The sequence below is a fragment of the Aquarana catesbeiana genome, unplaced genomic scaffold (genome assembly GCF_042186555.1).
Source record: "Aquarana catesbeiana isolate 2022-GZ unplaced genomic scaffold, ASM4218655v1 unanchor237, whole genome shotgun sequence".
Classification (NCBI taxonomy): domain Eukaryota; kingdom Metazoa; phylum Chordata; class Amphibia; order Anura; family Ranidae; genus Aquarana; species Aquarana catesbeiana.
Window position 1 is genome coordinate 2,467,145 of NW_027362665.1, and position 27,825 is coordinate 2,494,969.

The 27,825-nt window shown below is 44.6% G+C and overlaps 1 protein-coding gene across 1 annotated transcript in view; it reads right to left on the minus strand.

Annotated features, from left to right (window-relative positions):
• The window catches only part of LOC141122066 (uncharacterized), a 135,474-nt gene that overhangs the window by 85,578 nt on the left and 22,071 nt on the right, over nt 1–27,825 (minus strand). Inside the window, 1 exon segment of the mRNA XM_073611862.1 lies at nt 23,831–24,853. Coding sequence (XP_073467963.1) covers nt 23,831–24,853 — 1,023 coding nt within the window.

Here is a 27,825-nt window from a genome sequence, read left to right on the forward strand (position 1 = left end):
AGAATGTATTTTGGGGTGTAATTTCACATATTCCCATGGCATGTTTGAGCAATATATCATTTAGTGACAACTTTGTGCAAAAAAAAAAAAAAAAGTCTCTTTCCCGCAACTTGCGTCACAATATAAAATATTTCATGGACTTGACATGCCTCTCAGCAAATAGCTTGGGGTGTCTACTTTCCAAAATGAGGTCATTTGGGGGGGGTTTGAACTGTCCTGGCATTTTATGCACAACATTTAGAAGCTTATGTCACACATCACCCACTCTTCTAACCACTTGAAGACAAAGCCCTTTCTGACACTTTTTGATTACATGAAAAAATTATTTTTTTTTTGAAAGAAAATTACTTTGAACCCCCAAACATTATATATTTTTTTTAAAGCAAATGCCCTACAGATTAAAATGGTGGGTGTTTCATATTTTTTTTTTTCACACAGTAATTGCGCAGCGATTTTTCAAATGCATTTTTTGGGGAAAAAAAAACACTTTTTAAAATTTGAATGCACTAAAACACACTATATTGCCCAAATGTTTGATGAAATAAAAAAGATGATCTTAGGCCGAGCACATGGATACCAAACATGACATACTTTAAAATTGCGCACAAAACGTGCAGTGGTGACAAACTAAATACATTTTTAAAAGCCTTTACAGGTTACCACTTTAGATTTACAGAGGAGGTCTACTGCTAAAATTACTGCCCTCGATCTGACCTTCGCGGTGATACCTCACATGCATGGTGCAATTGCTGTTTACATTTGACGCCAGACCGACGCTTGCGTTCGCCTTAGCGCGAGAGCAGGGGGGACAGGGGTGCTTTTTTTTTTTTTTTTTCCCCTTTATTATTTTTTTGCTTTTTTATCTTATTTTTAAACTGTTCCTTTCATTTTTTTTTAAATCATTTTTATTGTTATCTCAGGGAATGTAAATATCCCCTATGATAGCAATAGGTAGTGACAGGTACTCTTTTTTTGAAAAAATTGGGGTCTATTAGACCCTAGATCTCTCCTCTGCCCTCAAAGCATCTGACCACACCAAGATCGGTGTGATAAAAATGCTTTCCCAATTTCCCAATGGCGCTGTTTACATCCGGCGAAATCTAAGTCATAAAATGCTCGTAGCTTCCGGTTTCTTAGGCCATAGAGATGTTTGGAGCCACTCTGGTCTCTGATCAGCTCTATGGTCAGCTGGCTGAATCACTGGCTGCATTCTCAGGTTCCCTGTTGAGACAGGAGAGCCAGAGAAAAACATGGAAGACGGTGGGGGGGCATTCCCTCCCACTGCTTGTAAAAGCAGTCTAGAGGCTAATTAGCCGCTAGGATTGCTTTTACATGAAACCCGACCACTGGCTGAAAAGAATGATACCAAGATGATACCTAAACCTGCAGGCATCATTCTGGTACATTCAAAGTCGTGAATGGCGTACCTGAAGACAAAAAAATGGTTAACAATAAAGCACAGTAAACGGTAAAGTATAAAAAATTGCATACCTGAAAAGCAAACATGTTAAAACATAACAATAAAACATTGCAGAATAGAATACAGTAAAAAAGAGCAGAACAATAGAGAGAATAGAGAGAGAGAGAACAATAAAACGACAACTATTTTTTTTTTTATTTTATATTTTTGTATGTGTTTTTTTTTGTAACTAACTTTTATAACTGTAACCGGTTCCAGGTTCGGGTCTCTCAAAATGCGATGGCATCTTGGGAGACCCTGTGAAAGTGTGCCTAGTCTGTGCAATGCTGTACCCTACGCTAATACTCAACTAGTGAATGGTAGCGTTCAAAACATTCACCAATGCAAAGACCAGGATTATCAGGACAGGAGGGACAATAATAGCGGGTGTCACGCCTATATCCGCGCTTGCTGCAGACACGACATCTTTTGGGGGGGTTCGTTGGGTAGGGGTACTCGGGAGGACATAAAGAAAATGCCTCTCATGCAGCCGACTGCATTTGGTTGGGGAAAGTACGGGCGCTGCAGAAGTGATGGGTTCCCAATTATTAGGATTGGCGAATGCAGCAGGAAGGGCACTATGGGCACGATGGAACTGTGTTTGTCTTCTTGGTGGCAGCGGGACACTACTTGTGCTTGCCACCTCACCAGCTTGAACTGCACTTATGGGACTCGCCACGTCACCAAGTGTTACTGCAGTGCTGGTTTGACTACGACCGGGGTGTACTAGGCCGCTGGTGCTTGCCAGTTCACCAAAACGCTACCAAAAAAACTGTTAGCGATCGCAGGGATCAGGCCTGACTCTGCAAATGCTGCAGTTATGCGTTTAGTGTTTTGTAAGTGACAGTGATCGATCGATACTGCACTTGGGTGGGCTGGGCCGGGCGGAGGGGCAAAACGCAGGTGCTAGCAGGTATCTGGGCTGATCCCGCTAACACTGCGTTTTTGGGAACCCTAAACTGCTGGGGACGCTAGTATAGATCTGATCAGATCAGATATTGATCCGTTCAGATACTATACCACTAAGGGAGGCATATGCTGCGTGCGTGGGTGTTAGCGGTACTGGCGCTAATCTGACGCTGCCTGGGGCGACGCATATCACCGCCGGGCAATCAGGGGGCTAAACCTTTATTCGGTAATAAACGGCGGGTACCCTGTCACTATAAAAAATAAACGAACTAACCAGCATCACCCGTAATGATTATACGGTGATCAGTGGTGAAAGGGTTAACTAGGGGGCAATCAAGGGGTTAAAACATTTATTAGATAGTATATGGGGTCCCTGTCGCTATAAAACGCTGACGGCGAACCTAAATATTTACCTCCCTAACTAGCGTCACCAGCGACACTAATACAGCGATCAGAAAAATGATCGCTTAGTGACACTGGCGATGGGGGGGGGTGATCAAGGGGTTAAAACTTTATTGGGGGGGGGTTAGGGGGGTACCCTAGACCTAAAGGGGGCTAACAGTAACTGCCCTAACACAGTAACTGTCACAAACTGACACCATGCAGTAATCAGAAAAAAAAAAAAAAATGAAATAAAAAACCTGCTGGTGTCAGTGTGACGGGGGGGGGGGGGGGGGGGAGGGTTGATTAGGGGGTGATCTGATACTGTTTAGCATACAGCAGCAAAGGAATGATTTGATTGGCCGGCGGTGATTGCGAGGGGGGGCCATGAACGGATGGTCTCCCCCTCATCTCTGATCGCTGCTGGTCAGAAGCGGACCGCACCGGGGGGGGTCTGATCAGACCCCCCCACCCGCGGAAGGAAGATCACGTATATGTACCTGATTCTGCCTGCCCGTGCCATTCTGCCGACGTACATCAGCGTGAGGCGGTCCTTAAGTGTTTAAGTCCATAGCAGGAGTAGAACACTCATATTGCTACATTTAGTTCTGCTAGGAGGGTGAAATGAAGGCCATGTACCGAGCCGTAACCTATTCGGTCTGGTATACAGGTTAGGTAATACGTTTATATACTTAATCTTCAGGCCATAATACTCCTCTGAACAGAACTTCCCAAGTTCTTACTAAACAGGGTGATTTTTTTTTATCACCTTCCTCCAGTGTCCTATAACCCTATTGGGCTTCAACCCTAGAAAATGGTTCTGGCATCCCTGAATGTAAGGGGCTGAGGCTTTCTGACATGTGACGTCTGCAGCCAGAACTCCTGGCCCCTCCACGGAAAAGAAGGTCTGAAATAAGAAAAAAGGTGATACATGCATTATTAATATAACAAATATAAAGGCCATAGATTGTGGGCACAGCCCTATAGATTTATACAGAAGGGACACAAGCATAGACAACAATGTTGTGTATCGGAGTGTAGCTAGCTAAACCAACATATCAAATATGGGAAGAGACCCAAATCTGAACTTCAACGTAGACAGTCTTCACAGTTTGGTTTTCTGATGTGCGGCCAAGATGTAAAAACATTAAGACACAAGCAAACCCTAAATGCTGCGTATTTTGAAGTGCAGCTAGCTAGGTCATAACTGATATAAATACAGAAAGGACGGGAACCCCCTTTACTGTGGTGTTTTACTGATGTACAGCAAAACAAGGCAATAAATATAAGATAGAAAGACCCAATACTTCTATGTTGTGTATTTCCGACAAACCACCAAGTACAGTTATAAGATCAATATGAACGCAGGAAAAAAAAAAAACCCCACCAACTCCCATGTTGTACATTTCTGCTGTGCCACAGGGTAAAATAATATGGAACACAAGACAATCTTTTCTGTTATGCAGTTCTGTAGTGCAGTCAGATAGAACCAACACTGAGAAAGGACACAAGCAACCTGCAGCATTGTGTTTTTCTGAAGTGTAGTAAGGTAAGGCAATATGAAACAGAAAGCACCAACAAGCTTCAATGTTGAGTATTTCTGCTGTGCAGCAACATAAAAATAGAGAAAAAACAGACAGCCTTCACAGCTGCGATCTTTCTGGTGTACTGCAAAATAAGACAATAACTCCATGATGAGTATTCCTGCTGTGTAGCAAAACCTCACCCAGAAGAGACAGATAAGCTTAGGGCTCCCACACCCGTGTGACCCAACCTGTGACTTGGGACTGAAAGACGCATGAGGCTCTACGCACTACGGCTTCCAATGGGTACCACTCGTGTCTGTGCGACTCCAGGTCGCAGCACCTCCAGCAGTCCCTGCTTTCTTGATCCACAGACCTCAAGGTTACACAGGTCGCAGGAAAAAAAATTGCAATTTTCAGGTGGAACAAGCGAGGGGTCCCCAATGCTTTGACTCCCTGGAGGAGAGCAGCCAACAACCCCCTGCTGTGTATCCCTAAGAAGCAGCAAGGTAGATCAATGAGAAACAGAAAAGACATCGCTCACTGCTGTGCCTTTCTGATATGCAGCCGATAAGGCAGTAAATATAGGACATACAGGACACAAACAATCTTCAATCTTTGTGTATGTCTGATGTGTAGTAATATACCAATACTGAGCAGAGATGTCACCGTCCTCAATGTGTCTCCCTGCTGAGCAGCAAAAACCAATCAGAAAAGGACAATCAACCTTCACTGCTGTGTCCTTTCTGATATGCAGCAAATAAGGCAGTATATGTAAGACATAATGGACAGACAACCTTCAATCTTGTATATGTCTGATGTGCAACAATATAACAATTCTGAATAGAGATAGCACATCCATATTGCTGCCTTTCTGATAAGCAACCAATAAGGCAGTAATACAGGACACAAAACCCCACAGACAGACCTCAATCTCTGATGTGCAGCAATATAACAATTATGAGCAGAGAGGTCACCAGACTCAATGATGTGCGTTTCTGCCGTGCGGCACAAAACCAGAAAGTACAGACCACCTTCACTGTTGTATTTTTCTGATCTGTAGCCAAACAAAGCAGTACCTTTAGGATATAAAGGACACCAAACAAGCTTCAGTGCAGTGCATTTCTGATGTACAGCAATATATCCCCTATGAGCAGAGATGTCACCAATCTCAATGTGTATTTCTGCTGTGCCACAAAACATCCCAGCAAGGACAAACCTTCACTACGGAGGTCTGCTGGTGTGCAGCCAAGAAGGAGTCATGGTGTATTCCTTTATGAAATAACCAACAGTGGAAAATTATTCCATAGGCATAGCCTGGGCTGTATATACTAACCCTTCACCACCAGTGAAGGAACAAATCCTGAAATGGTTGGACACCTTACCATAGTAGCTGTTGTCCTACCTTACCTCCATTCCCTGAGACTGAGAAAACGCTAACCAGCTCATACACAGGTGGAGCTGATCAGCAACTAAAGTCTCAATGTGCCCAGCCCTGGAGACCAATTAAGATAGCCTCTAGAAGAGGTGGTCACCATTTTAGCTTGGAGGTAAATAGATATCTGCAGGCCTTAAACAAGCAATCATGTAGTTCTTGCATACGTTTGCACAGAAAATCCCCAAAGGATGTAGAAAACGATTTATGGTAAAGCGCCTTTAGATCTGCCACTGAGTGGACTGTAGCCCAAACCAACAAAAAGGTTTTTCTTACCTCCTGCACTATAATATAACCACAGTGTAAAGGTGGAGTGGAAGGTTGGAGCTTATGAAAAGTTACCCATAGCAAGCAACCCCCAAAAGGAAGATCTGTCACAAGGGAACCCCTACTGTGCCACACAGAAGCTTAGTCTCTACCACATCACTGAAAGTTAGGTCAGCTTTTAATAGGGATGAGCCGAACACCCCCTGGTTCGTTTCACAGCAGAATATGTGAACAGGCAAAAAATTTGTTCGAACACACCATTAAAGTCTATTGGACACAAACATGAATAATCAAAAGTGCTCATTTTAAAGGTTAATATGCAAGTTATTGTCTCAAAAAGTGTTTGGGGACCCGGGTCCTGCCCCAGGGGACATGTATCAATGCAAAAAAAGTTTTAAAAACAGACGTTTTTTCGGGAGCAGTGACTTTAATAATGCTTAAAGTGAAACAATAAAAGTGAAATATTCCTTTAAATTTCATACCTGGGGGGTGTCTATAGTATGCCTGTAAAGGGGTGCATGTTTCCCGTGTTTACAACAGTCCGAGAGCAAAATGACATTTCTAAAGGAAAAAAAGTAATTTAAAAGTACTCACGGCTATAATGAATTGTCGGGTCCCGGCAATACACATAAAAGTCATTGAAAAAAAGTCACGGGATTCTCCCACAGTCCATTACCAGGTCCTTCAGGTCTGGTATGGATATTAAGGGAAACCCCGTGCCAAAATGTAAAAAAAAAATGGTGTGGGGGTCCCCCTCAAAATCCATACCAGACCTGAACCGGTATGGATTTTAAGGGGAACCCTGCGCCAATTTTTTAAAAAAAATAGCGTGGGGTCCCCCCAAAAATCCATACCAGACCCTTATCTGAGCAGGCCGCAGGAAAAGAGGGGGGGACGAGAGAGCGCCCCCCCTCCTGAGCCATACCAGGCCAGATGCCCTCAACATGGGGAGGGTGCTTTGGGGTAGTCCCCCAAAGCACCTTGCCCCTATGTTGATGGGGACAAGGGCCTCATCCCCACAACCCTTGCCCGGTGGTTGAGGGGGTCTATGGGTGGGGGCTTATCGGAATCTGGAAGCCCCCTTTAACAAGGGGACCCCCTGTTCCTGGCCTCCCCCCTGTGTGAAATGGTAACGGGGTACAAATGTACCCCTACTATTTCACCAAAAAATGTCAAAATGGTAAAAATGACAAGACACGGCTTGGGGACAAGTCCTTTATTAAAAAATAAAAAATTAAAATGTCCCATTGAAGTCCATTCTTCTTCTTCTCTTGTTCCACCGATGGACCGAAAAAAAAAGAAGCCAAACCAACCCGGGGGGCGGGGTCACCTGGGAACATCACCATGTGGCCCCGCCCTCAGTTATAAATGAACTGTCACCTGTGAGGACACGTCATACGGTGGGTGCCTCCCATGGAGCCGGGTTATTTTTTTTTTTTTGTTTTTTTTCGGCAGAGCAAGTGAAGAAGAAGAATGGACTATGTGGGACATTTTAATTTTTTTATTAACCACTTCCCGTCCGGCGCACGCCGATGTACGTCGGCAGAATGGCACAGCTGGGCAAATGGGCGTATCCGTACATCCCTTTGAATTTACCGCCGTGCCATTGCGTGCGCGCTGCCGGCGGCACGCGCCGGCCGGGAGCTCCGTAATTCGGGTCGTGGGTCCCCTGGACTCGATCACCACGGAGAGGACAAACGGGGAGATGCTAATGTAAACAAGCATCTCCCCGTTCTGCTTAGTGACAGTGATGTGTCTAGAAATCAGTGATGTGTCACATGTAGCCACGCCCCCCACAGTTAGTAACACGCCCCAGCACATACTTAACCCCTCCCTAGCCCCCTAGTGGTTAACCCCTTCACTGCCAGTGTCATCAATAAAAATTGCTGATCGCCGCCCTTACTAGTAAAAAAAAAATAATACTAAAAATGCCATAAAACTATCCCCTATATTTTAAACTCTATAACTTTTGCGCAAACCAATAAATAAACGCTTATTGCGATTTTTTTTCTTTTTTTACCAAAAATATGTAGAAGAATACGTATCGGCCTAAACTGAGGAAAAAAAATGTTTTTTTAAATATTTTTTGGGGATATTTATTATAGCAAAAAGTAAAAAATAATGCGTTTTTTTCAAAATTGTCGCTATTTTTTTGTTTATAGCGCAAAAAATAAAAACCACAGAGGTGACCAAATACCACCAAAAGAAAGCTCTATTTGTGGGGAAAAAAGGACGTCAATTTTGTTTGGGAGCCACGTCGCACGACCGTGCAATTGTCAGTTAAAGTGACGCAGTGCCGAATCACAAAAAGTGCTCTGATCAGGAAGGGGGTAAATTCTTACGGGGCTGAAGCAGTTAAAGGACTTGTCCCAAGCCATGTTTTGTAATTTTTACCATTTTGACACTTTTTTTGTGAAATGGTAGGCTGTTACCATTTCACACAGGGGGGGAGGCCGGGATCTGGGGGTCCCCTTGCTTCCAGATTCTGATAAGCCCCCCACCTGCAGACCCCCACAACCACCAGGCAAGGTTTGTGGGGATGAGGCCCTTGTCCCCATCAACATGGGGTCAAGGTGCTTTGGGGGGGCTACCCCAAAGCACCCTCCACATGTTGAGGGCATGTGGCCTGGTACGGTTCAGGAGGGGGGTGCTCTCTCGTCCCCCCTCTTTTCCTGCGGCCTGCTAGGTTGCGTGCTCGGATAAGGGTCTGGTATGGATTTTTGGAGGGACCCCACGCCATTTTTTTAAAAAATTTTGGTGCGGGGTTCCCCTTAACCACTTCAGCCCCGGAAGAATTTACCCCCTTTCTGACCAGAGCACTTTTTGCGATTCGGCACTGCGTCGCTTTAACTGACAATTGCGCGGTCGTGCGACGTGGCTCCCAAACAAAATTGTTGTCCTTTTTTTCCCACAAATAGAGCTTTCTTTTGGTGGTATTTGATCACCTCTGCGGTTTTTATTTTTTGTGCTATAAACAAAAAAATAGCAACAATTTTGAAAAAAAAGCATTATTTTTTACTTTTTGCTATAATATATATTCCCAAAAAATAATTAAAAAAACATTTTTTTTCCTCAGTTTAGGCCGATACGTATTCTTCTACATATTTTTGGTTTAAAAAAATCGCAATAAGCGATTATTGATTGGTTTGCGCAAAAGTATAGCGTTTACAAATTAGTGGATAGTTTTATGGCATTTTTATTAATAATTTTTTTTTTTTACTAGTAATGGCGGCGATCAGCGATTTTTATTGTGACTGCGACATTATGGCGGACACATCGAACATTTTTGACACATTTTTGGGACCATTGTCATTTATACAGCAATCAGTGCTATAAAAATGCACTGATTCCTGTGTAAATGACACTGGCAATGAAGGGGTTAACCACTAGGGGGCTAGGGAGGGGTTAAGTATGTGCTGGGGCGTGTTACTAACTGTGGGGGGCGTGGCTACATGTGACACATCACTGATTTCTAGACACATCACTGTCACTAGGCAGAACGGGGAGATGCTTGTTTACATTAGCATCTCCCCGTTTGTCCTCTCCGTTTTTCCTGTGTAAATGACACTGGCAGTAAAGGGGTTAACCACTAGGGGGCGGGGAGGGGTTAAGTCAGTACTAGGGAGTGTTTTCTAATTGTAGGGGGATGGGCTAGCTGTGACACGTCACTGATCTCTGCTCCCGATGACAGGGAGCAGAGATCAGTGAGACTGTCACTAGGCAGAACGGGGAGATGCTTGTTTACATCAGCATCTCCCTGTTCATCCTCTCCGTAAGGCGATCGCGGGTATCCCCGCGGCGATCGAGTCTACGGACCCGCGACCCGACTCATGGAGCTCCCGGCCAGCGCTCACGCGGGCCGCCGGCGGCGCGCATGCAATGCCACGGAATTCAAATGGGACTTACAGGTACGCCCATTTGCCCAACCGTGCCATTCTGCCGACGTACATGGGCGTGCGCCGGTCGGGAAGTGGTTAAAATCCATACCAGACCCTTCTATGGATTTTGAGGGGCCCCACGCCATTTTTTTTTAAATTTTATCGCGGAGTTCCCCTTAATATCCATACCAGACCTGAAGGGCCTGGTATGGAATTTGGGGGACCCCCACGCAATTTTTAAAAAAAATTTTGGTTCGGGGTTCCCCTTAATATTCATACCAGACCCAAAGGGCCTGGTAATGGTCTGTGGGGGAATCCCATGCCGTTTTTGTCAATGACTTGTATCTGGATTGCCAAGACCCGACAATTCATTATAGCCGCGAGTAGTTTTAAATTACTTTTATTCCTTTAGAAATGTCATTTTGTGCAGGGACTGTATTAAACACGGGAAACATGCGCCACTTTACAGGCATACTATAGACACCCCCCAGGTACGAAATTTAAAGGAAAATTTCACTTATTGTTTCACTTAAGGCATTATTAAAATCACTGCTCCCGAAAAGAATGGCCATTTTTAAAACTTTTTTTTGCATTGATCCATGTCCCCTGGGGCAGGACCCAGGTCTCCAAACACTTTTTATGACAATAACTTGCATATAAGCCTTTAAAATGAGCACTTTTGATTATTCATGTTCGTGTTCCATAGACTTTAACGGTGTTCACGTGTTCAAACAAATATTTTGCCTGTTCGCATGTTCTGCTTTGAACTGAACCGGGGGGTGTTCGGATCATCCCTACAGGGAATGACGGGGTTAACTGGGGGGCTGATCGGGGGGTGAAATATGTGCCTATGTGACCTTGTGTCAGTGTAGTGTTGGTGCACTTACTCTGGGATATCTTCTATCCTCGGTCTGAAACAGAAAAGACCGACACGAGGAGAGATGATATCACTTCCCCTGTCAGTGTTTACAGTTACACTGACAGGGGAACGATATCATTCGCCAGGACCGATTACCAGGTCAAGGCCAGATTTCATTGGCCTGGGCCTGCAGATTGATTGGTTCTGGATCTAATCCGATTATTGCAGCTGGCGGGGGGGGGGGGCGCGCACGCATGCGACGTATAGCTATGCCGGCGCAGCCGGGCCAACCTGCTGCAGTTACTGCGGCGGCTGGTCCAGAACCAGTTAAGTATGCAAACAGTAAGAACAACCAAGAAAAAACAATCTACTAACCTTCTATGAGGAGGTGAGTTGCCATCTAGATAAAGGAAGGCCCGTAGACGTGGTGTATCTGGATTCTACAAAAGCATTTGACACAGTTCCCCATAAAAGTTTACTGTACAAAATAAGGTCCGTTGGCATGGACCATAGGGTGAGTACATGGATTGAAAACTGGCTACAAGGGCGTGTTCAGAGGGTGGTGATAAATGGGGAGTACTCAGAATGGTCAGGGGTGGGTAGTTGGGTTCCCCAGGGTTCTGTGCTGGGACCAATCCTATTTAATTTGTTCATAAACGACCTGGAGGATGGGATAAACAGTTCAATCTCTGTATTTGCGGACGATACTAAGCTTAGCAGGGCAATAACTTATCCGAAGGATGTGGAAACCTTGCAAAAAGATCTGAACAAATTAATGGGGTTGGCAACTACATGGCAAATGAGGTTCAATGTAGAAAAATATAAAATAATGCATTTGGGTGGCAAAAATATGAATGCAATCTATACACTGGGGGAGAACCTCTGCGGGAATCTAGGATGGAAAAGGACCTGGGGGTCCTAGTAGATGATAGGCTCACCAATGGCATGCAATGCCAAGCTGCTGCTAACAAAGCAAACAGAATATTGGCATGCATTAAAAAGGGGATTAACTTCAGAGAGATAAAATGATAATTCTCCCACTCTACAAGACTCTGGTCCAGCCGCACCTGGAGTATGCTGTCAAGTTCTGGGCACCAGTCCTCAGGAAGGATGTACTGGAAATGGAGCGAGTACAAAGAAGGGTAACAAAGCTAATAAAGGGTCTGGAGGATCTTAGTTATGAGGAAAGGTTGTGAGCACTGAACTTATTCTCTCTGGAGAAGAGACGCTTGAGAGGGGATATGATTTCAATGTACAAATACAGTACTGGTGACCCCACAATAGGGAGAAAACTTTTTTTGCGGAAGGGAGTTTAACAAGACTTGTGGCCACTCATCAAAATTAGAAGAAAAGAGGTCTAACCTTAAACTACGTAGAGGGTTCTTTACTGTAAGAGCGGCAAGGATGTGGAATTCCCTTCCACAGGCGGTGGTCTCAGCGGGGAGCATCGATAGCTTCAAGAAACTATTAGATAAGCACCTGAACGACCGCAACATACAGGGATATACAATGTAATACTGACATATAATCACACACATAGGTTGGACTTGTGTCTTTTTTCGACCTCACATACTATGTAACTATGTAACATTGGAATACTAGTCAGTACAAGTTTGTAAAAGTGTATTTGCTTTGGAAGAATAAATCACTTATAACGTTGGGTGTCCTATGTGTGTGGATGTTGCTGCATTATGTAGAACTATTAAAATTGTTTTTACATTTTAGATTGGGGGGCCTGATGACTGTCCATAATTTTGTAGGGCGCCTCAAGACTGTCCATAATTTTGGAGGGTGCCTTGACTGATTAAAGGTTGAGAAACACTGACAGAGGACAAAAAGTCCCCTATGTGATGATTCTTTGGTGACAGGTTCTCTTTAACGTCTAAAAGACCCCTCATGTCTCCCCTATGCTCCACTGAATGTAATGCAGAACAGATCACACTGCATTATATTCTTTCTCGGCCTTGATGGCAAGGAAACTATCAATGGGGACCCGGAGGTGATGTCATACATGTCTCTTCCGGGTCAGGAAGAAGAAGGGGAGGAGAGCGGATGTGTGTCCTCTCTCCTCCCTCCCCTCTACCCATCATCACCCGCTATGCTGGTCCCGGGTCCACAGATGGGTAAGAGGAGCCTGAAATACATAGCGGGTGTGTGTCGGGGTGGGGGCACTTTACCAGGGGGTGTGAAAACATTTGCTCAGCCACCCAAATGCTTCCATCTGACAAGTAAACCTGCTCCTTGCTTGCCCACAGCAGGGCTAAATGTTTTAAAACGACCTGTCTGGCCCTCAGAACTGCATGTCCCGGGTGTCAGGCGATGGGAATTGTACATCCCTGAGTTCATAAGGAGATCAGAGATCACCAAAGACATGGATGAAGTGTTGTACCGTGTTGGCCATTGATAGCAGGAGAAAAATAAAAATGGAGTCATTACCTTTCATTGGCTGAGTACATTTTGTGGTGTGAGATTTCACAAACACTTAGAGGTCTATTTAAAAAAAAAAAATTAGTTGAACGAATGTGAGCAGCATTCACCCAGCTGTGATGAATATTGGATGTATTTTATTTCATACACTGATTTCCTTGGCTCCATCTAGTGGCCATAATGCGGTATTGTGCTATTTTTACTAATGAAGGTATGTCAGGAAAAATACCCCATTATGGTCACTAGATGGAGCTGACAATCATAGGAAATCACTTTGCTACATTATGGCCAGAATATGTAATAACTGGATGAGTGATTGTCACATTCATCCCATGAATTTCCTATAAGTAGACCCCTTAGTTTCCTTCATCAGACGTGTCTTCATACTAATACCTGAGATCATACTCATACACTTATAATTACCAAAACACCACACAGACCCCCCGAGGTTCTTCTATGTATTTGGGGGACCTTTGGAGGGTCTGTGGGCTGTTTAAAAAAAATAGAAGGCGGAAATTAAATTTTCCTACAATTTAAACAGAGTCATTTTTTCTTTGTAAATGTCACTTTTTCTGTAGCCTGTCCTACAGCAAGAATGAGAAAATGTATAGAGACCCCCAAATACATACCAGACCCTCTGAGTGTAAGATGGATATTAAAGGGGGATCTCACACAGAAAAAGTGTGTGCCCCTCCCCCCCAGAAAATCCACACCAGACCCTTCATCCAAACATGCAGCCTGGCTGACCAGGAAAGGGGAAGGGACAAGCATGAAGCCCCTCCCTTCTCCTGAACCATACCAGGCCATGTGCCCTCATCATGGGGTGCCTTCCCAGGGGGACACCTCATGGTAAAGCATCTTGTCACCATGTTGAAAAGGACAAGTGCCTCATCCCCACAATCCTGTCCTGGTGGTTGTGGGGGGCTTATCAGAATCTTGAAATGTCCAGATACCCCCCCCCACACATGAATAAGTTTGGGGTACATAGTATATAGCACTCCTACTCATTCACAAAAAAAAGGAAATAAAACAATAAAGACACTCAATGTATTTTTTTTTAAATAAAATCCCCCAAAAATTCTCTCGTAAATCCATCGTCAGTCCCAATGCCAACCCCCCCACTGACTCCCCAATAAACCCCAATGACCTACCACACAGGAGTGATCTCACTCAGTAACACTCGCTGACTGATAGAGTCCTGAGCTGTCATCAGATATATACAGGTGAAACTCGAAAAATTTGAATATCGTGCAAAAGTTTATTTATTTCACTAATGCAACTAAAAAGGTGAAACTAATATATGAGACTCATTACATGCAAAGCAAGATAGTTCAAGCCGTGATTTGTCATAATTGTGATGATTTTGGTTTACAGCTCATGAAAACCCCAAATCCACAATCTCAGAAAATGAGAATATTGTGAAAAGGTGCAATATTCTAGGCTCAAAGTGTCCCAATCTAATCAGATAATTAAGCCATAACACCTGCAAAGGGTTCCTGAGCCTTTAAATGGTCTCTCAGTCTGGTTCAGTAGGAATCACAATCATGGGAAAGAAGGCTGACCTGACAGTTGTGCAGAAAACCTTCATTGACACCCTCCATAAGGAGGGAAAGCCTCAAAAGGTAATTCCAAAAGAAGTTGGATGTTCCCAAAGTGCTGTATCAAAGCACATTAATAGAAAGTTATGTGGAAGGGAAAAATGTGGAAGAAAAAGGTGCACAAGCAGCAGGGATGACCACAGCCTGGAGAGGATTGTCAGGAAAAGGCCATTGAAAAGTGTTGGGGACTTTCACAAGGAGAGGACTGAGGCTGGAGTCAGAGCATCAAGAGCCACCACACACAGACAGATCCTGGACATGGGCTTCAAATGTCGTATTCCTCTTGTCAAGCCACTCCTGAACAACAAACAACATCAGAATCGTCTTACCTGGGCTAAAGAAAAACACACCTGGTCTGTTGCTCAGTGGTCCAAAGTCCTCTTTTCTGATGAGAGCAAATTTTGCATCTAATTTGGAAACCAAGGAGCCAGAGTATGGAGGAAGAATTGAGAGGCGCACACTGCAGGATGCTTGAAGTCCAGTGTGAAGTTTCCACAGTCTGTGTTGATTTGGGGAGCCATGTCATCTGCTGGCGTTGGTCCACTGTGTTTCATTAAGTACAGGGTCAACGCAGCCATCTACCAGGAGATTTTGGAGCACTTCATTCTTCCTTCTGCTGATGAGCTCTATGGGGATGTTGCCTTCATTTTCCAGCAGGACCTGGCACCTCCCCACACTGCCAAAATCACCAAAACCTGGTTCAATGACAGTGGGATTACTCTGCTTGATTTGCCAGCAAACTCGCCTGACCTGAACCCCATAGGGAATCTATGGTGCATTGCCAAGAGAAAGATGATAGACATGAGACCGAACAATGCAGAAGAGCTGAAGGCCGCTATTGAAGCATCCTGGTCTTCCATAACACCTCAGTAGTGCCACAGGCTGATCGCTTCCATGCCACGCCGCATTGAGGCAGTAATTGGGGGCCCAAACCAAGTACTGAAAACATATGCATGCTTATACTTTTCAGAGGTTCGATATTGTTCTATGTACAATCCTTGTTTTATTGATTGCATGTAATATTCTAATTTTCTGAGATTGTGGATTTGGGGTTTTCATGAGCTGTAAGCCATAATCATCACAATTATGACAAATCACGGCTTGAACTATCTTGCTTTGTATGTAATGAGTTTATCTCATATATTAGTTTAACCTTTTAAGTTGCATTAGTGAAATAAATGAACTTTTGCACAATATTATTATTATTATTATTATTATTATTATACGAGATTTATATAGCGCCAACAGTTTACGCAGCACTTTACAATGTATAAGGAGGACAACACAATTACAGTACAATACAAAAGGTACAGGAGGGCCCTGCTCATAGAGCTTACATTCTAAAGGGAGGGGGTGGTGGTACAAAAGGTAATAGATGCAAAGAATGATTTGATGAGGGCTCATATTCTAATTTAAATATTCGATATTCTAATTTTTCGAGTTTCACCTGTAAAGGAAGGGGGCGGGAATAGTGGTGACACCATTGCCCAGATATGGTCATATTCAGACAATGATGTCATGATCTATGCCCCACCCGTTTGCCTACGTGGCCATGTAAAGGAATGGGCGGGGTAAAGCCATTGGTTACTAAGGACACAGCTGTTGCAGGCAGCCGTTGCTTCCCTAGAAACCAGTGACAGCCAGAAGCCCTAACATTCGTCTGCACCAAATGCCGTAAGCGTTTGATGTTCAGAAGAATGTGGGAGGAGCCAGTGTTCGTCCAATCTTCTGTTCAGACACAGAGCTCCTCCCTAATGCAAATTATTGTCATTGTGGGGAAGTGATTGTGTCTGGCAGACAGGGATCTGTATGTGTGTGTATCACTGCCCGGCACACCACTCACATCACACACTTCAGCCAATCTGCCCTAAATCATGTGTGCGGGGGTGGGGCAGGGGAAGAAGTCATCACACCAGGTTTCTAGATTGAAGGATAGCTTGGGGGATCCTCTGAAGTGTGTGGGGATCACTTGTCTGCTCCAGACTCCTTAGATTGTATCAGATTGTATGAAAGATTTGTATCTGCCTGTGTGTGCCCAGCCAGATAAATGTTGGAGAGTCTCCCTCCAGTAGTGGTCAGCAGTATTGCAGGCTGTGAGAACTGTATCATAGCTGGTTTTATCTTCCCAAATAAACCTATCCCTCATTTCTCCTCCACCATTTAAGATTCTTACTTCAGTTAGCAAGTCACCATGGACATAGTTACATAGGTGAGGTTGAAAAAAGACACAAGTCCATCAAGTCCTACCTGTGCGTGTGATTATATGTCAGTATTACATTGTATATCCCTGTATGTTGTGGTCATTCAGATGCTTATCTAATAGTTTCTTGAAGCTATCGATGCTCCCCGCTGAGACCACCGCCCGTGGAAGGGAATTCCACATCCTTGCCACTCTTACAGTAAAGAACCCTCTACGTAGTTTAAGGTTAAACCTCTTTTCTTCTAATTTTAATGAGTGGCCACGAGTCTTGTTAAACTCTCTTCTGCAAAAAAGTTTTATTTCTATTGTAGGGTCACCAGTACGGTATTTGTATATTGAAATCATATCCCCTCTCAAGTGTCTCTTCTTCAGAGAGAATAAGTTCAGTGCTCGCAACCTTTCCTCATAACTAATCCCAATGAATTAAGGTCGAATCTATCAATTGAAGGCTTATGGTGTCTGTTGGATGTTCTAAGAAGATTCGACGAAGCAGCTAAAGTAAACTGTAAGAATCTGTGATCGTACTATACATACTTTTGATCATATCGAATGATATAATACTTGTTTGTTTCTGTTCATGTCGAACGTTCTACCCCAACAGTCAGCCAATGGAATTGTGTATCGAAATTCAAGCATATAACTTTCTTCCTGTTCGCTCTGCGCTCCTAACGGTTCCAAGTGCGATGGCGGCATCCGACGGTGGCTCCAGGCAGTTTGACCCCATGGAGGTTCCTGGCCATTCTATGGAGGCAGCAGCAGCACCACCCCCACCATCAAAAAAGTGTAGGAGGGGGACACAAGCTGCAACCAGCAGGAAGCGTAACCTTACGTGGACATTGAGCCCCAGGTCCTTGTAAGGGAAACGCTTCCTTGCTGGATGCAGCTGTGTGGCCCCCGCTCCAGGGAGACCACTTCAGAGTGGAAGCGGGAGAAGTGGGAGGAGATCGCAAAAAGTTGAGGTGATACAACGCCATCAGTGTGACTCGTCTGCCTGACATAAAAAGTTTAGCGACATAAAATGGTAAGTAATGTGTCTGATTATTTTATTTTTTTACATTTTAAAAAATCACATATTATACCCAAAAACAAGTCCCCCCCACACACATAAACATATACTATTGTTATCACATTTGATGTCAGTAAAGTTAAGTGAATTAAAAAAAAAAAAAAAGGAAAACAAATTTCAAATCATCCTCCCCTGTGAAAAACCTAATTTGCGCATAGGTGTGCCAAGCCTACACATTAAAGCATAGTTTTCACATGTTACATATTATCACCACGATCGTTGTGAGAGGAATGTTTCCATGGCCGTTATTTGTTCTTATCATTAAACTGATGAGCAGTAAGTGCTTTTAAGTTCCACTTCACCACCTGTAGGTTCCGCCGCCTTTCTGACCAGGCCATATTCTGCTATTTGGCACGCTGCAGCTTTAAGTGACAATTGCGCGCTCCTGTGATGTACTACCCAAATGAAATTTACGCCCTTTTCCTGCCACATATAGAGCTTTTTATTGGTTGTATTAGATCCCCGCTGGGTTTTACATTTTTTTGTTATTGAAACAAAAAGAGTTAAATATTTAAAAAAAGAAAAAATTGTTGTGTTACAGTTTTTGGACTTAACCAGCTTGTTGAGCCGCCGTATGTTTACTATGGGAGGGTCCGCATCCGCAAGTGGTTAATGCTTTGCAAAAGAAACCAGAAAGGAAATTTCCACCATACACAGTTCACACAAGCGTGTAATTAGAAAGGTGAACTGGACATCGATTTACTCGGAACAATCCTGTCTTTTATATTTTATTGTGCACCAAAAAGCATACGTTTTTCATTTTTCTGACCACTGCACTCTATACACAGGACTGTATATGACATGTTCCTGACCACCACACTCTATACACAGGGCTGTATATGACATGTTCCTGACCACCGCACTCTATTTTTTTTTTTTTTTTGCCACATCAGCGAAATTTGATTTAAGAGACATTATTTCAACTTCAAAAATCAAAATCTATCCCATCTCTTTTGTTCACATCATTGTGGCAGTCCTTAATGTTACTTTATTTATTCAAGAGTGACTATTGATTTGGAAAAAAAAAAAAAACTAAAAGCAACAAATTCCTTCAATCGGACAGATTTTCTAAACAATAGTTATACAAATTACCGTGACAATTCTAAACCTTCCCCTCTCCCCCTCCATTCCCCCATCCCCCCCTCCCCCCCAGCACCCCGTCCACCCCCATCTCCTCCTTCTCCCAAATACACACCACCCAAACTCCTTGTTCTCTTAAACTCTATCTATCCCATTCATACTCCAGCCATAACTTCCATACACTCCTATGTTTTTTTATGCTACCTCTCCTTCTATGCCAGAATTCCTCCTTGATGATCGTATCCTGGACCTCTCTTCTCCATTCTCCTATCGTTGGGGGATCTTTTTTCTGCCACCCCCGTGCTATAATTTTCCTGCCCTGAAACAGGCATCTTATAATTGCAGTCTGGGTGCCTTTCAACATATCGTTCATCTCAAATAGACTCAGAAGGCAAGTTCGAGCCTCCATTGCCAATGAGGATCCAAATATTGTGTTGATTTCCTCCACCAGTTTTTCCCAATATCTATATAACTTGGGGCAACGCCAGAACATGTGTAGCAGGTCCCCTCTCTCATCCCCACAACGCTGACATTTCGCATCCTGCCTCTTCCCAAACCTGAATAGTTTTACTGGTGTATAATAAAGTCTGTAGATCAAATATAAATGAGAAACCCCTTGTGATGGTGAGAGAGATACTCTTGGTCCCAATGCTAGATTAAACTTCCATTGTTCTACCGTTATTGTGCCAACCTCTTCCTCCCATTTAATTCTCCTCCTAGGCTCTACCTCTCCTTCCTGCCCCTCCCTGGTTAAACTCTTATACATTTCTGAGATCGACCCTCTGGATTCCATGCTGTTTACCAATTTCTTTAGCACGGGCATTTCACACCACTCTATCTCCTTGCCCTTAAATTGTGCCTCCAGGGCGTGCCTCAATTGCAAATAGCCAGAAAACAGTCTATTGGGCAGTTCAAACTCTTCCCTTATCTCTTGAAATGATTTCAACCTTCCTGCCCTGTACAATTGCATCAAGCGATGGATACCCTTCCTATCCCATTCTTCTATTTTCCCCATCCCGCTGAGCTCCTTTAGATTTTTGTTGTTCCACAGCGGAGAGAACTCAGAGAACCCCACATATCCCAATATCTTTTTTACCGTCTTCCAGCATCTGATCATTAACTGGGCTGTGGGACAACTATGTCCAAAGGATTCAGCTTCTACTGCCTCCACCTCTGTATCCTGGCTATTACTACTAGTCCATAAACTATTTCTTCCTACCTTTTCTTCAGACGGGTTGCTGCCTCTCATAAACTGCATTTGGGCTGCTAAAAAGTAGCACCAGGGGTCCGGTAGTGCCAGGCCCCCCACCTCTCTCGGCCGCCGCAACACCCTCAAACCCATCCTGGCCACTCCATTCTTCCAAATTAATTCCCTGAATAAACTATCCAGCTTCCTAAACCAATGCTTTGGAATCCAGACAGGGGAGTTATGTAAAATAAATAAGATTTGTGGCATCCATATCATTTTGATAAGGTTGCATCTACCGGCGACCGAGAGAGGAAGACCGCCCCACACCCGGCTCTTCTGCTTCAATTTTACCATTAATGGTACTACATTATTTGTTATATACTGCCCTGGATCTCTAGTTATGTTTACCCCCAGGTATCTCATTTGATTCACAATTTTTATCGAGTTCACCTGACTTGGGAGCGGATTTACCAGGGGGTCTATCGGCAATAAGGCTGATTTATCCCAGTTGATCTTTAAACCCGAGAAGTGCCCGAATTCCTTGATTAGTTTCATGGCTGCTAACAGGGAGGTTTGTGTGTCTTTCAGAAATAACAGGATATCGTCCGCATACATTGCGATTTTCTCCTCTATACCCCCATTTCTGAAACCCTGGATTTCCTGTGATTTTCTCAGAGCGACTGCCAGGGGCTCCAGTGCGAGGGCGAAGAGCAGGGGCGACAACGGGCACCCCTGTCTCGTCCCTCTCCCCAACCGGAACCACTCGGAGCACTCCCCATTCACCCTGACTCTGGCTTTCGGTTTGTCATATAGAAGCCTCAGCCAATTCACAAAGTTTGGGCCGAATTTAAACTCTGCCAATACCTTCCACAGATAGTGCCACTCAAGGCTATCAAATGCCTTAACCGCATCTAATGATAGGATCGCCTTATTGCCTCCTCTCTCCGTAGGTACTTGTATGTTACCATACATTCTCCTGATATTCATGCTCACCGATCAAAGACATGCTGATAGGTTAATTAGATCCTGTCGAAAAAAAAAATTGGCCAATATGTGTATGTGTTTGCAAGTGTGTTGGGACTCCATGGGGTAAAGGACGTTGTCTAGATCCGTGTGTATTACTGTAGAGATGATTTTTTTTAACCTGTTTGCTAGGGCTTTGGCCAGAATCTTAACGTCCGTGCATAATAGTGAGATTGGTCTATATGAGGCGGGATCTAATGGGTTCTTCCCCTCTTTCAAAAGAATCACAATCGTGGCCTCTGTCATGGACATAGGTAATCTACCTTCCACTACGGCTCCATTCAGAACTTCTAATAATTTCGGGAGCAGAACCTCCCCATATTTCTTATACAGCTCTGCCGGTAATCCATCAGGTCCTGGCGCTTTTTGATTCGCCATTTCCTTTACCACTCCTTGTAACTCTACCAGTGTCAGCGGGGCTTCCAAGGTATCTCTCTCCTCCCTTGATAGCGGAACTATTCTTAGTTCCTCAAAGAACTCCCACATCTCCCCTTCTACATCTACCTGTGGGGCTTTATACAAACCTTCATAGTATTCTTTGAACACTTTCACCATACCAGGAGTATGTCTTATAATGTTCCCGTCCCCATCCCACACTGCTGGTATGGTAGATGAAGAGCCATTAGCCCTAGCTATTAGTGCCAAGGTTCTGCCCACTAATTCCCCTTCACAAAAAAATTTTTGTTTCTGAAACATTTTACTCTTTTCCTCTTTTTCCAGGGCTAATTTTCTGAATTCCTCCTGACCCTCAACCCAGGCCTCATATCTAGCTGAGGTTGGCTCCTCCAGATATCTATCTTCCACCTCCCTCACCCTTTCCCTGATTCTATGTTCCTTAATTTGTGCTTTCCTTCTAACATAAGAGATTTTCTGAATAAGTACTCCTCTAAGGTAAGCCTTCAGGGCATCCCAGGTTATACCTAACGGGGCAGATCCTTGATTCAAATTTATGAACTCTTTCAAATTGCTAACCAAACCCCCATCGTCCTCGATCACCTCAAGCCAGAAGGGGTTCAGTTTCCACTCCCCCCGACCAACACACCACCCCGTTTTAACTGAGAAAATCACTGGCGAATGGTCTGAGAGCCCCCTAGGTTCATAATCCATCCCATTCATCACTTTCAGAGCTTCTTCATTACAAAGCACCAAATCTATCCTGGATAGAGTGGCATGCGCCCTTGAGTGGCATGAATACTGCCTCCCCCCTGGATGCCACCTCCTCCAAATGTCCACCCACCCCACTTCCTTACAAAATTGGAGGAGCGGACTCCTGGATGTCCCTCCAGGAGGTGACCCTGTCGGGAGTCTGTCCAAACAGTTGTTCATGGTCATATTAAAATCCCCCATCACTATGACTGGCACCCCAGGTTTATCTGCTATAAAACTTATCAATTGATTAAGTACCTCGGTTTTAAATGGTGGAGGTATGTATACACCTGCAAGAATACAGTCCCACCCTTCAATATTGCAATAGAGAAAGACATACCGACCATACTCATCCATTCTACTCTGCCTGCAGGAGAAAACCAATCCGGTATTTATTAGTATGCTCACTCCCCTCGAATACGATGAATAAGTTGAGTGGTGCTGCTCTTGATAACTCCTATTCCTTAGAGTATCAACTGAGCCTTTATCTAAATGGGTCTCCTGAAGGCAGAGTATCCTAATACCCTTGTTCTGGCCATAGAGAAGATAGCTTGTTTCTTACAGACATCTTTCACCCCTCTTACATTCCATGAACACACCCTTGTACACTTAAATTTATCTATTTTTGTGCCTACCATTTCTTGTGTCTATAGCTTAACTCAAAATAATTCTTCATTCTCAAAACTGTTGTGGTTACTTTTTGGTAATCTGGTGCCTTTACTTTTTGTGTAACTTCCATACCATCCCATCCATCCCACTCTACCCCCCTCCCCCCCTCCCCCCCCCATATCCCCATCCACACAACCTCACCCCCAACCCTTCCCAACCCTCCCCTTCCCATCCCCCCTCCCCCCTCCCCCACCTGCCCCAACCTGGGCCCATTCCACCGAGCTTCTAAAGTGACCGTGATTAACCCTTAAACCTGGGTATACCTCCTTCCTCCTTGTGCGTTGCAACCTGAACCCATTTATCAGAGGGGAATTACCCCCAACATGCTTAATTTGTGTACAATTTTTATGATTGCTACCCCCCTACACCCACACCTCTAAAAAATGTATCCCTAGGAGAGGGGTGGAAAAGACAATGCGTGAGGGAGAAGGGAGAGGGAGAGAAGAGGGGAGAGAGAAGAAAAAAAAAAAAAAAAAAAAAAAAAAAAAGGCCAAAATAAATATAAATAAAGAGAACAAATAATCAATCTCCTCTCAAAGTGTACATCTGCCCATCAGACAGAAAAAAAAAGTGAAAAAATTCCCTAAATTCTAACCCCCTACTCCCCTCCCCTCTCCCTCTGGGGCTCTTCACCTGGCCGTAGCCCTCCCTCATTTTTTTCCAACCATGAAAACACCTCTTCAGGAGTGGTGAAAACTTTCACCTCCCCGTTAACTGTTACCCGTAAACGGGCTGGATACAGCAGCGCATAACTGAGTCTGCGCTGCTGCAAACTTCGCTTGCACTCTATGAACTTTGCTCTCTGTCTCTGCAGTTCAGGGGAAAAGTCCGGATATAGAGATATTCTTGCACCATTATATATAATATTTTTCATCTCTCTTGCTCTCTGGAGGATCGTAGCCTTATCTCTGAAGAACAGCAATTTAATTATAAGGGGCCTTGCCTGACCCCCTGAACGTGGGACCCTCACGGCGACTCTGTGTGCTCGTTCAATGGCAAACATGTTGGAGAGTGCGTCCTTGCCGAACATGTCTCTGAGCCACCCCTCCATAAACTCTACAGGGTTATTGCCCTCACTCTTTTCAGGGAGGCCCAGGACCCTCACATTCTTCCTGCGTGCCCTGTTCTCAAAATCGTCCATTTTCTGAAGGCATGCATTTAGTTGTTCCTTCATCCTCTTAACCTCCTGTCTCAGTGGATTCACATCATCTTCCACCTGGCTAAGTCTCTCCTCTAAGACAGTGGTTCGGGCGCATACCTCCTGCATGTCCCTCTTCAACATGGCCAAATCAGTTCTGATACCTTTAAGTTGATCTGCTAAATCCGCCAGTGTGATTTTACAAACATTTACTGCTAGGAGAATGTCCTTTAAGGATGGATCCTGCTCTTGTATCTCCTTATCTTTTAGTCCCACATTGCTAGGGCCACTCAGGTCCCTCTCCTTTTCCAGATGAGTCTGTGATGCTGAATCAGTTACTGTGGGCACATGAATTTCAGCTGGACCTTGACTTTTCCTCCCCCCTGGGTTACTACCGTATGCCCCTTGAGCTTGTGCGCCCCCCACTTGGTTACCTTTTTTTGGTGTACAATTTGGCGTATGGGCGAAGCGCTCAAGCTTTGCGGCAGCACCTTGAGCCACTTTATCCTTGGGGCCTCGCAAATTATGCGCCCCAACTCCCTCCTGTGCTGTGGCCTCTTCTGATCCTTTCTTCCTGGTCATCTTCTCTCCCCTCACCCCTTGGGGCTTCCGAGAGAAAAGGTTATACCTGTTGTTTTTTAGTCACTGCCAAAAAAAAAAAAAAATAATAATTTTTTCCTCTCTCAAACGGTATCTGAATTTACTGTCTCAAAAAACAGAAAAAGCCTCTTCCAAAAAGAGCACCACAACCCCTGGGATGGGAGTACTGAGGGCAGTATTACAACGTCCACTCCAGCTTTAAATATGCCCCCTCCTGTACATCACAGCAGGAGCTCACCAAAAGATGTCGCTATGGGGGGGTTCCCCAGGTTTCCACTTTGCAGAAATGGCACAGATGGATTTACCTTGAGGTACACAGTGCGGAGTGTACCTCAATGATTCCTCCTTTCCTCCTTCTCCTTCTCCGGTCTGCTGCTTTTATCAGCAGCTTCCACCTGTCTAGCCAATATGAGCGCCCTGCTAGGGGATACGATACTGTGTGGTGCGGACTCCCGTCTCCGGGACAACCACGGCGGCGGCATCCGCTCGAACCTCGAGGCGGCTACTTGTCCCTTAATTCCCCTGCACTCCGACCGTCCTAGGTAGTGGACAAGCCTGCTATGGCGTCCTAGGCATCCAGCATGGATGACGAGCGGCGGGTGTCGGGAAGCGCAGCTGGGTCCAGGTTCTCAACGCCCTCCCCTTCCCCTCAACCTCCGGTCACGCCCATCCCCCCCTGCCAGGCCACCGCACTCTATACACAGGACTGTATATGACATGTTCCTGACCACCGCACTCTATACACAGGGCTGTATATGACATGTTCCTGACCACCGCACCCTATACACAGAGCTGTATATGACATGTTCCTGACCACTACACTCTATAAACAGGGCTGTATATGACATGTTCCTGACCACTGTACTCTATACACAGGACTGTATATGACATGTTCCTGACCACCGCACTCTATACACAGGACTGTATATGACATGTTCCTGACCACCGCACTCTATACACAGGGCTGTATATGACATGTTCCTGACCACTGCACTCTATACACAGGGCTGTATATGACATGTTCCTGACCACCACACTCTATACACAGGGCTGTATATGACATGTTCCTGACCACCGCACCCTATACACAGAGCTGTATATGACATGTTCCTGACCACTACACTCTATAAACAGGGCTGTATATGACATGTTCCTGACCACTGTACTCTATACACAGGACTGTATATGACATGTTCCTGACCACCGCACTCTATACACAGGACTGTATATGACATGTTCCTGACCACCGCACTCTATACACAGGGCTGTATATGACATGTTCCTGACCACCGCACTCTATACACAGGACTGTATATGACATGTTCCTGACCACCGCACTCTATACACAGGGCTGTATATGACATGTTCCTGACCACCGCATTATACGCAGGACTGTATATGACATGTTCCTGACCACCACGTTATACGCAGGACTGTATATGACATGTTCCTGACCACTGCACTATACACGGGACTGTATATGACATGTTCCTGACCACTGCACTCTATACACAGGACTGTATATGACATGTTCCTGACCACTGTACTCTATACACAGGACTGTATATGACATGTTCCTGACCACCACACTCTATACACAGGGCTGTATATGACATGTTCCTGACCACTGCACTCTATACACAGGACTGTATATGACATGTTCCTGACCACTGCACTCTATACACAGGGCTGTATATGACATGTTCCTGACCACTGCACTCTATACATGGGACTGTATATGACATGTTCCTGACCACCGCACTCTATACACAGAACTGTATATGACATGTTCCTAACCACCGCACTCTATACACAGGACTGTATATGACATGTTCCTGACCAACGCACTCTATATACAGGGCTGTATATGACATGTTCCTGACCACTGTACTCTACACACAGGGCTGTATATGACATGTTTCTGACCATTGCACTCTATACACAGGACTGTATATGACATGTTCCTGACCACTGCACTCTATACACAGGACTGTATATGACATGTTCCTGACCACCGCACTCTATACACAGAACTGTATATGACATGTTCCTGACCACTGCACTCTATACATAGGGCTGTATATGACATGTTCCTGACCACCGCATTATACGCAGAACTGTATATGACATGTTCCTGACCACCGCGTTATAAGCAGGACTGTATATGACATGTTCCTGACCACTGCACTATACACAGGACTGTATATGACATGTTCCTGACCACTGCACTATACACGGGACTGTATATGACATGTTCCTGACCACCGCACTCTATACACAGGACTGTATATGACATGTTCCTGACCACCGCACTCCATACACAGGGCTGTATATGACATGTTTCTGACCACTGCACTCTATACACAGGACTGTATATGACATGTTCCTGACCACTGCACTCTATACACAGGACTGTATATGACATGTTCCTAACCACTGCACTCTATACACAGGACTGTATATGACATGTTCCTGACCACTGCACTCTATACACAGGGCTGTATATGACATGTTCCTGACCACCGCACTCTGTACACAGGACTGTATATGACATGTTCCTGACCACCGCACTCTATACACAGGACTGTATATGACATGTTCCTGACCACCGCACTCCATACACAGGGCTGTATATGACATGTTCCTGACCACTGCACTCCATACACAGGACTGTATATGACATGTTCCTGACCACTGCACTCCATACACAGGACTGTATATGACATGTTCCTGACCACTGCACTCTATACACAGGACTGTATATGACATGTTCCTGACCACTGCACTCTATACACAGGGCTGTATATGACATGTTCCTGACCACCGCATTATACGCAGGACTGTATATGACATGTTCCTGACCACCGCGTTATACGCAGGACTGTATATGACATGTTCCTGACCACTGCACTATACACAGGACTGTATATGACATGTTCCTGACCACTGCACTTTATACACGGGACTGTATATGACAT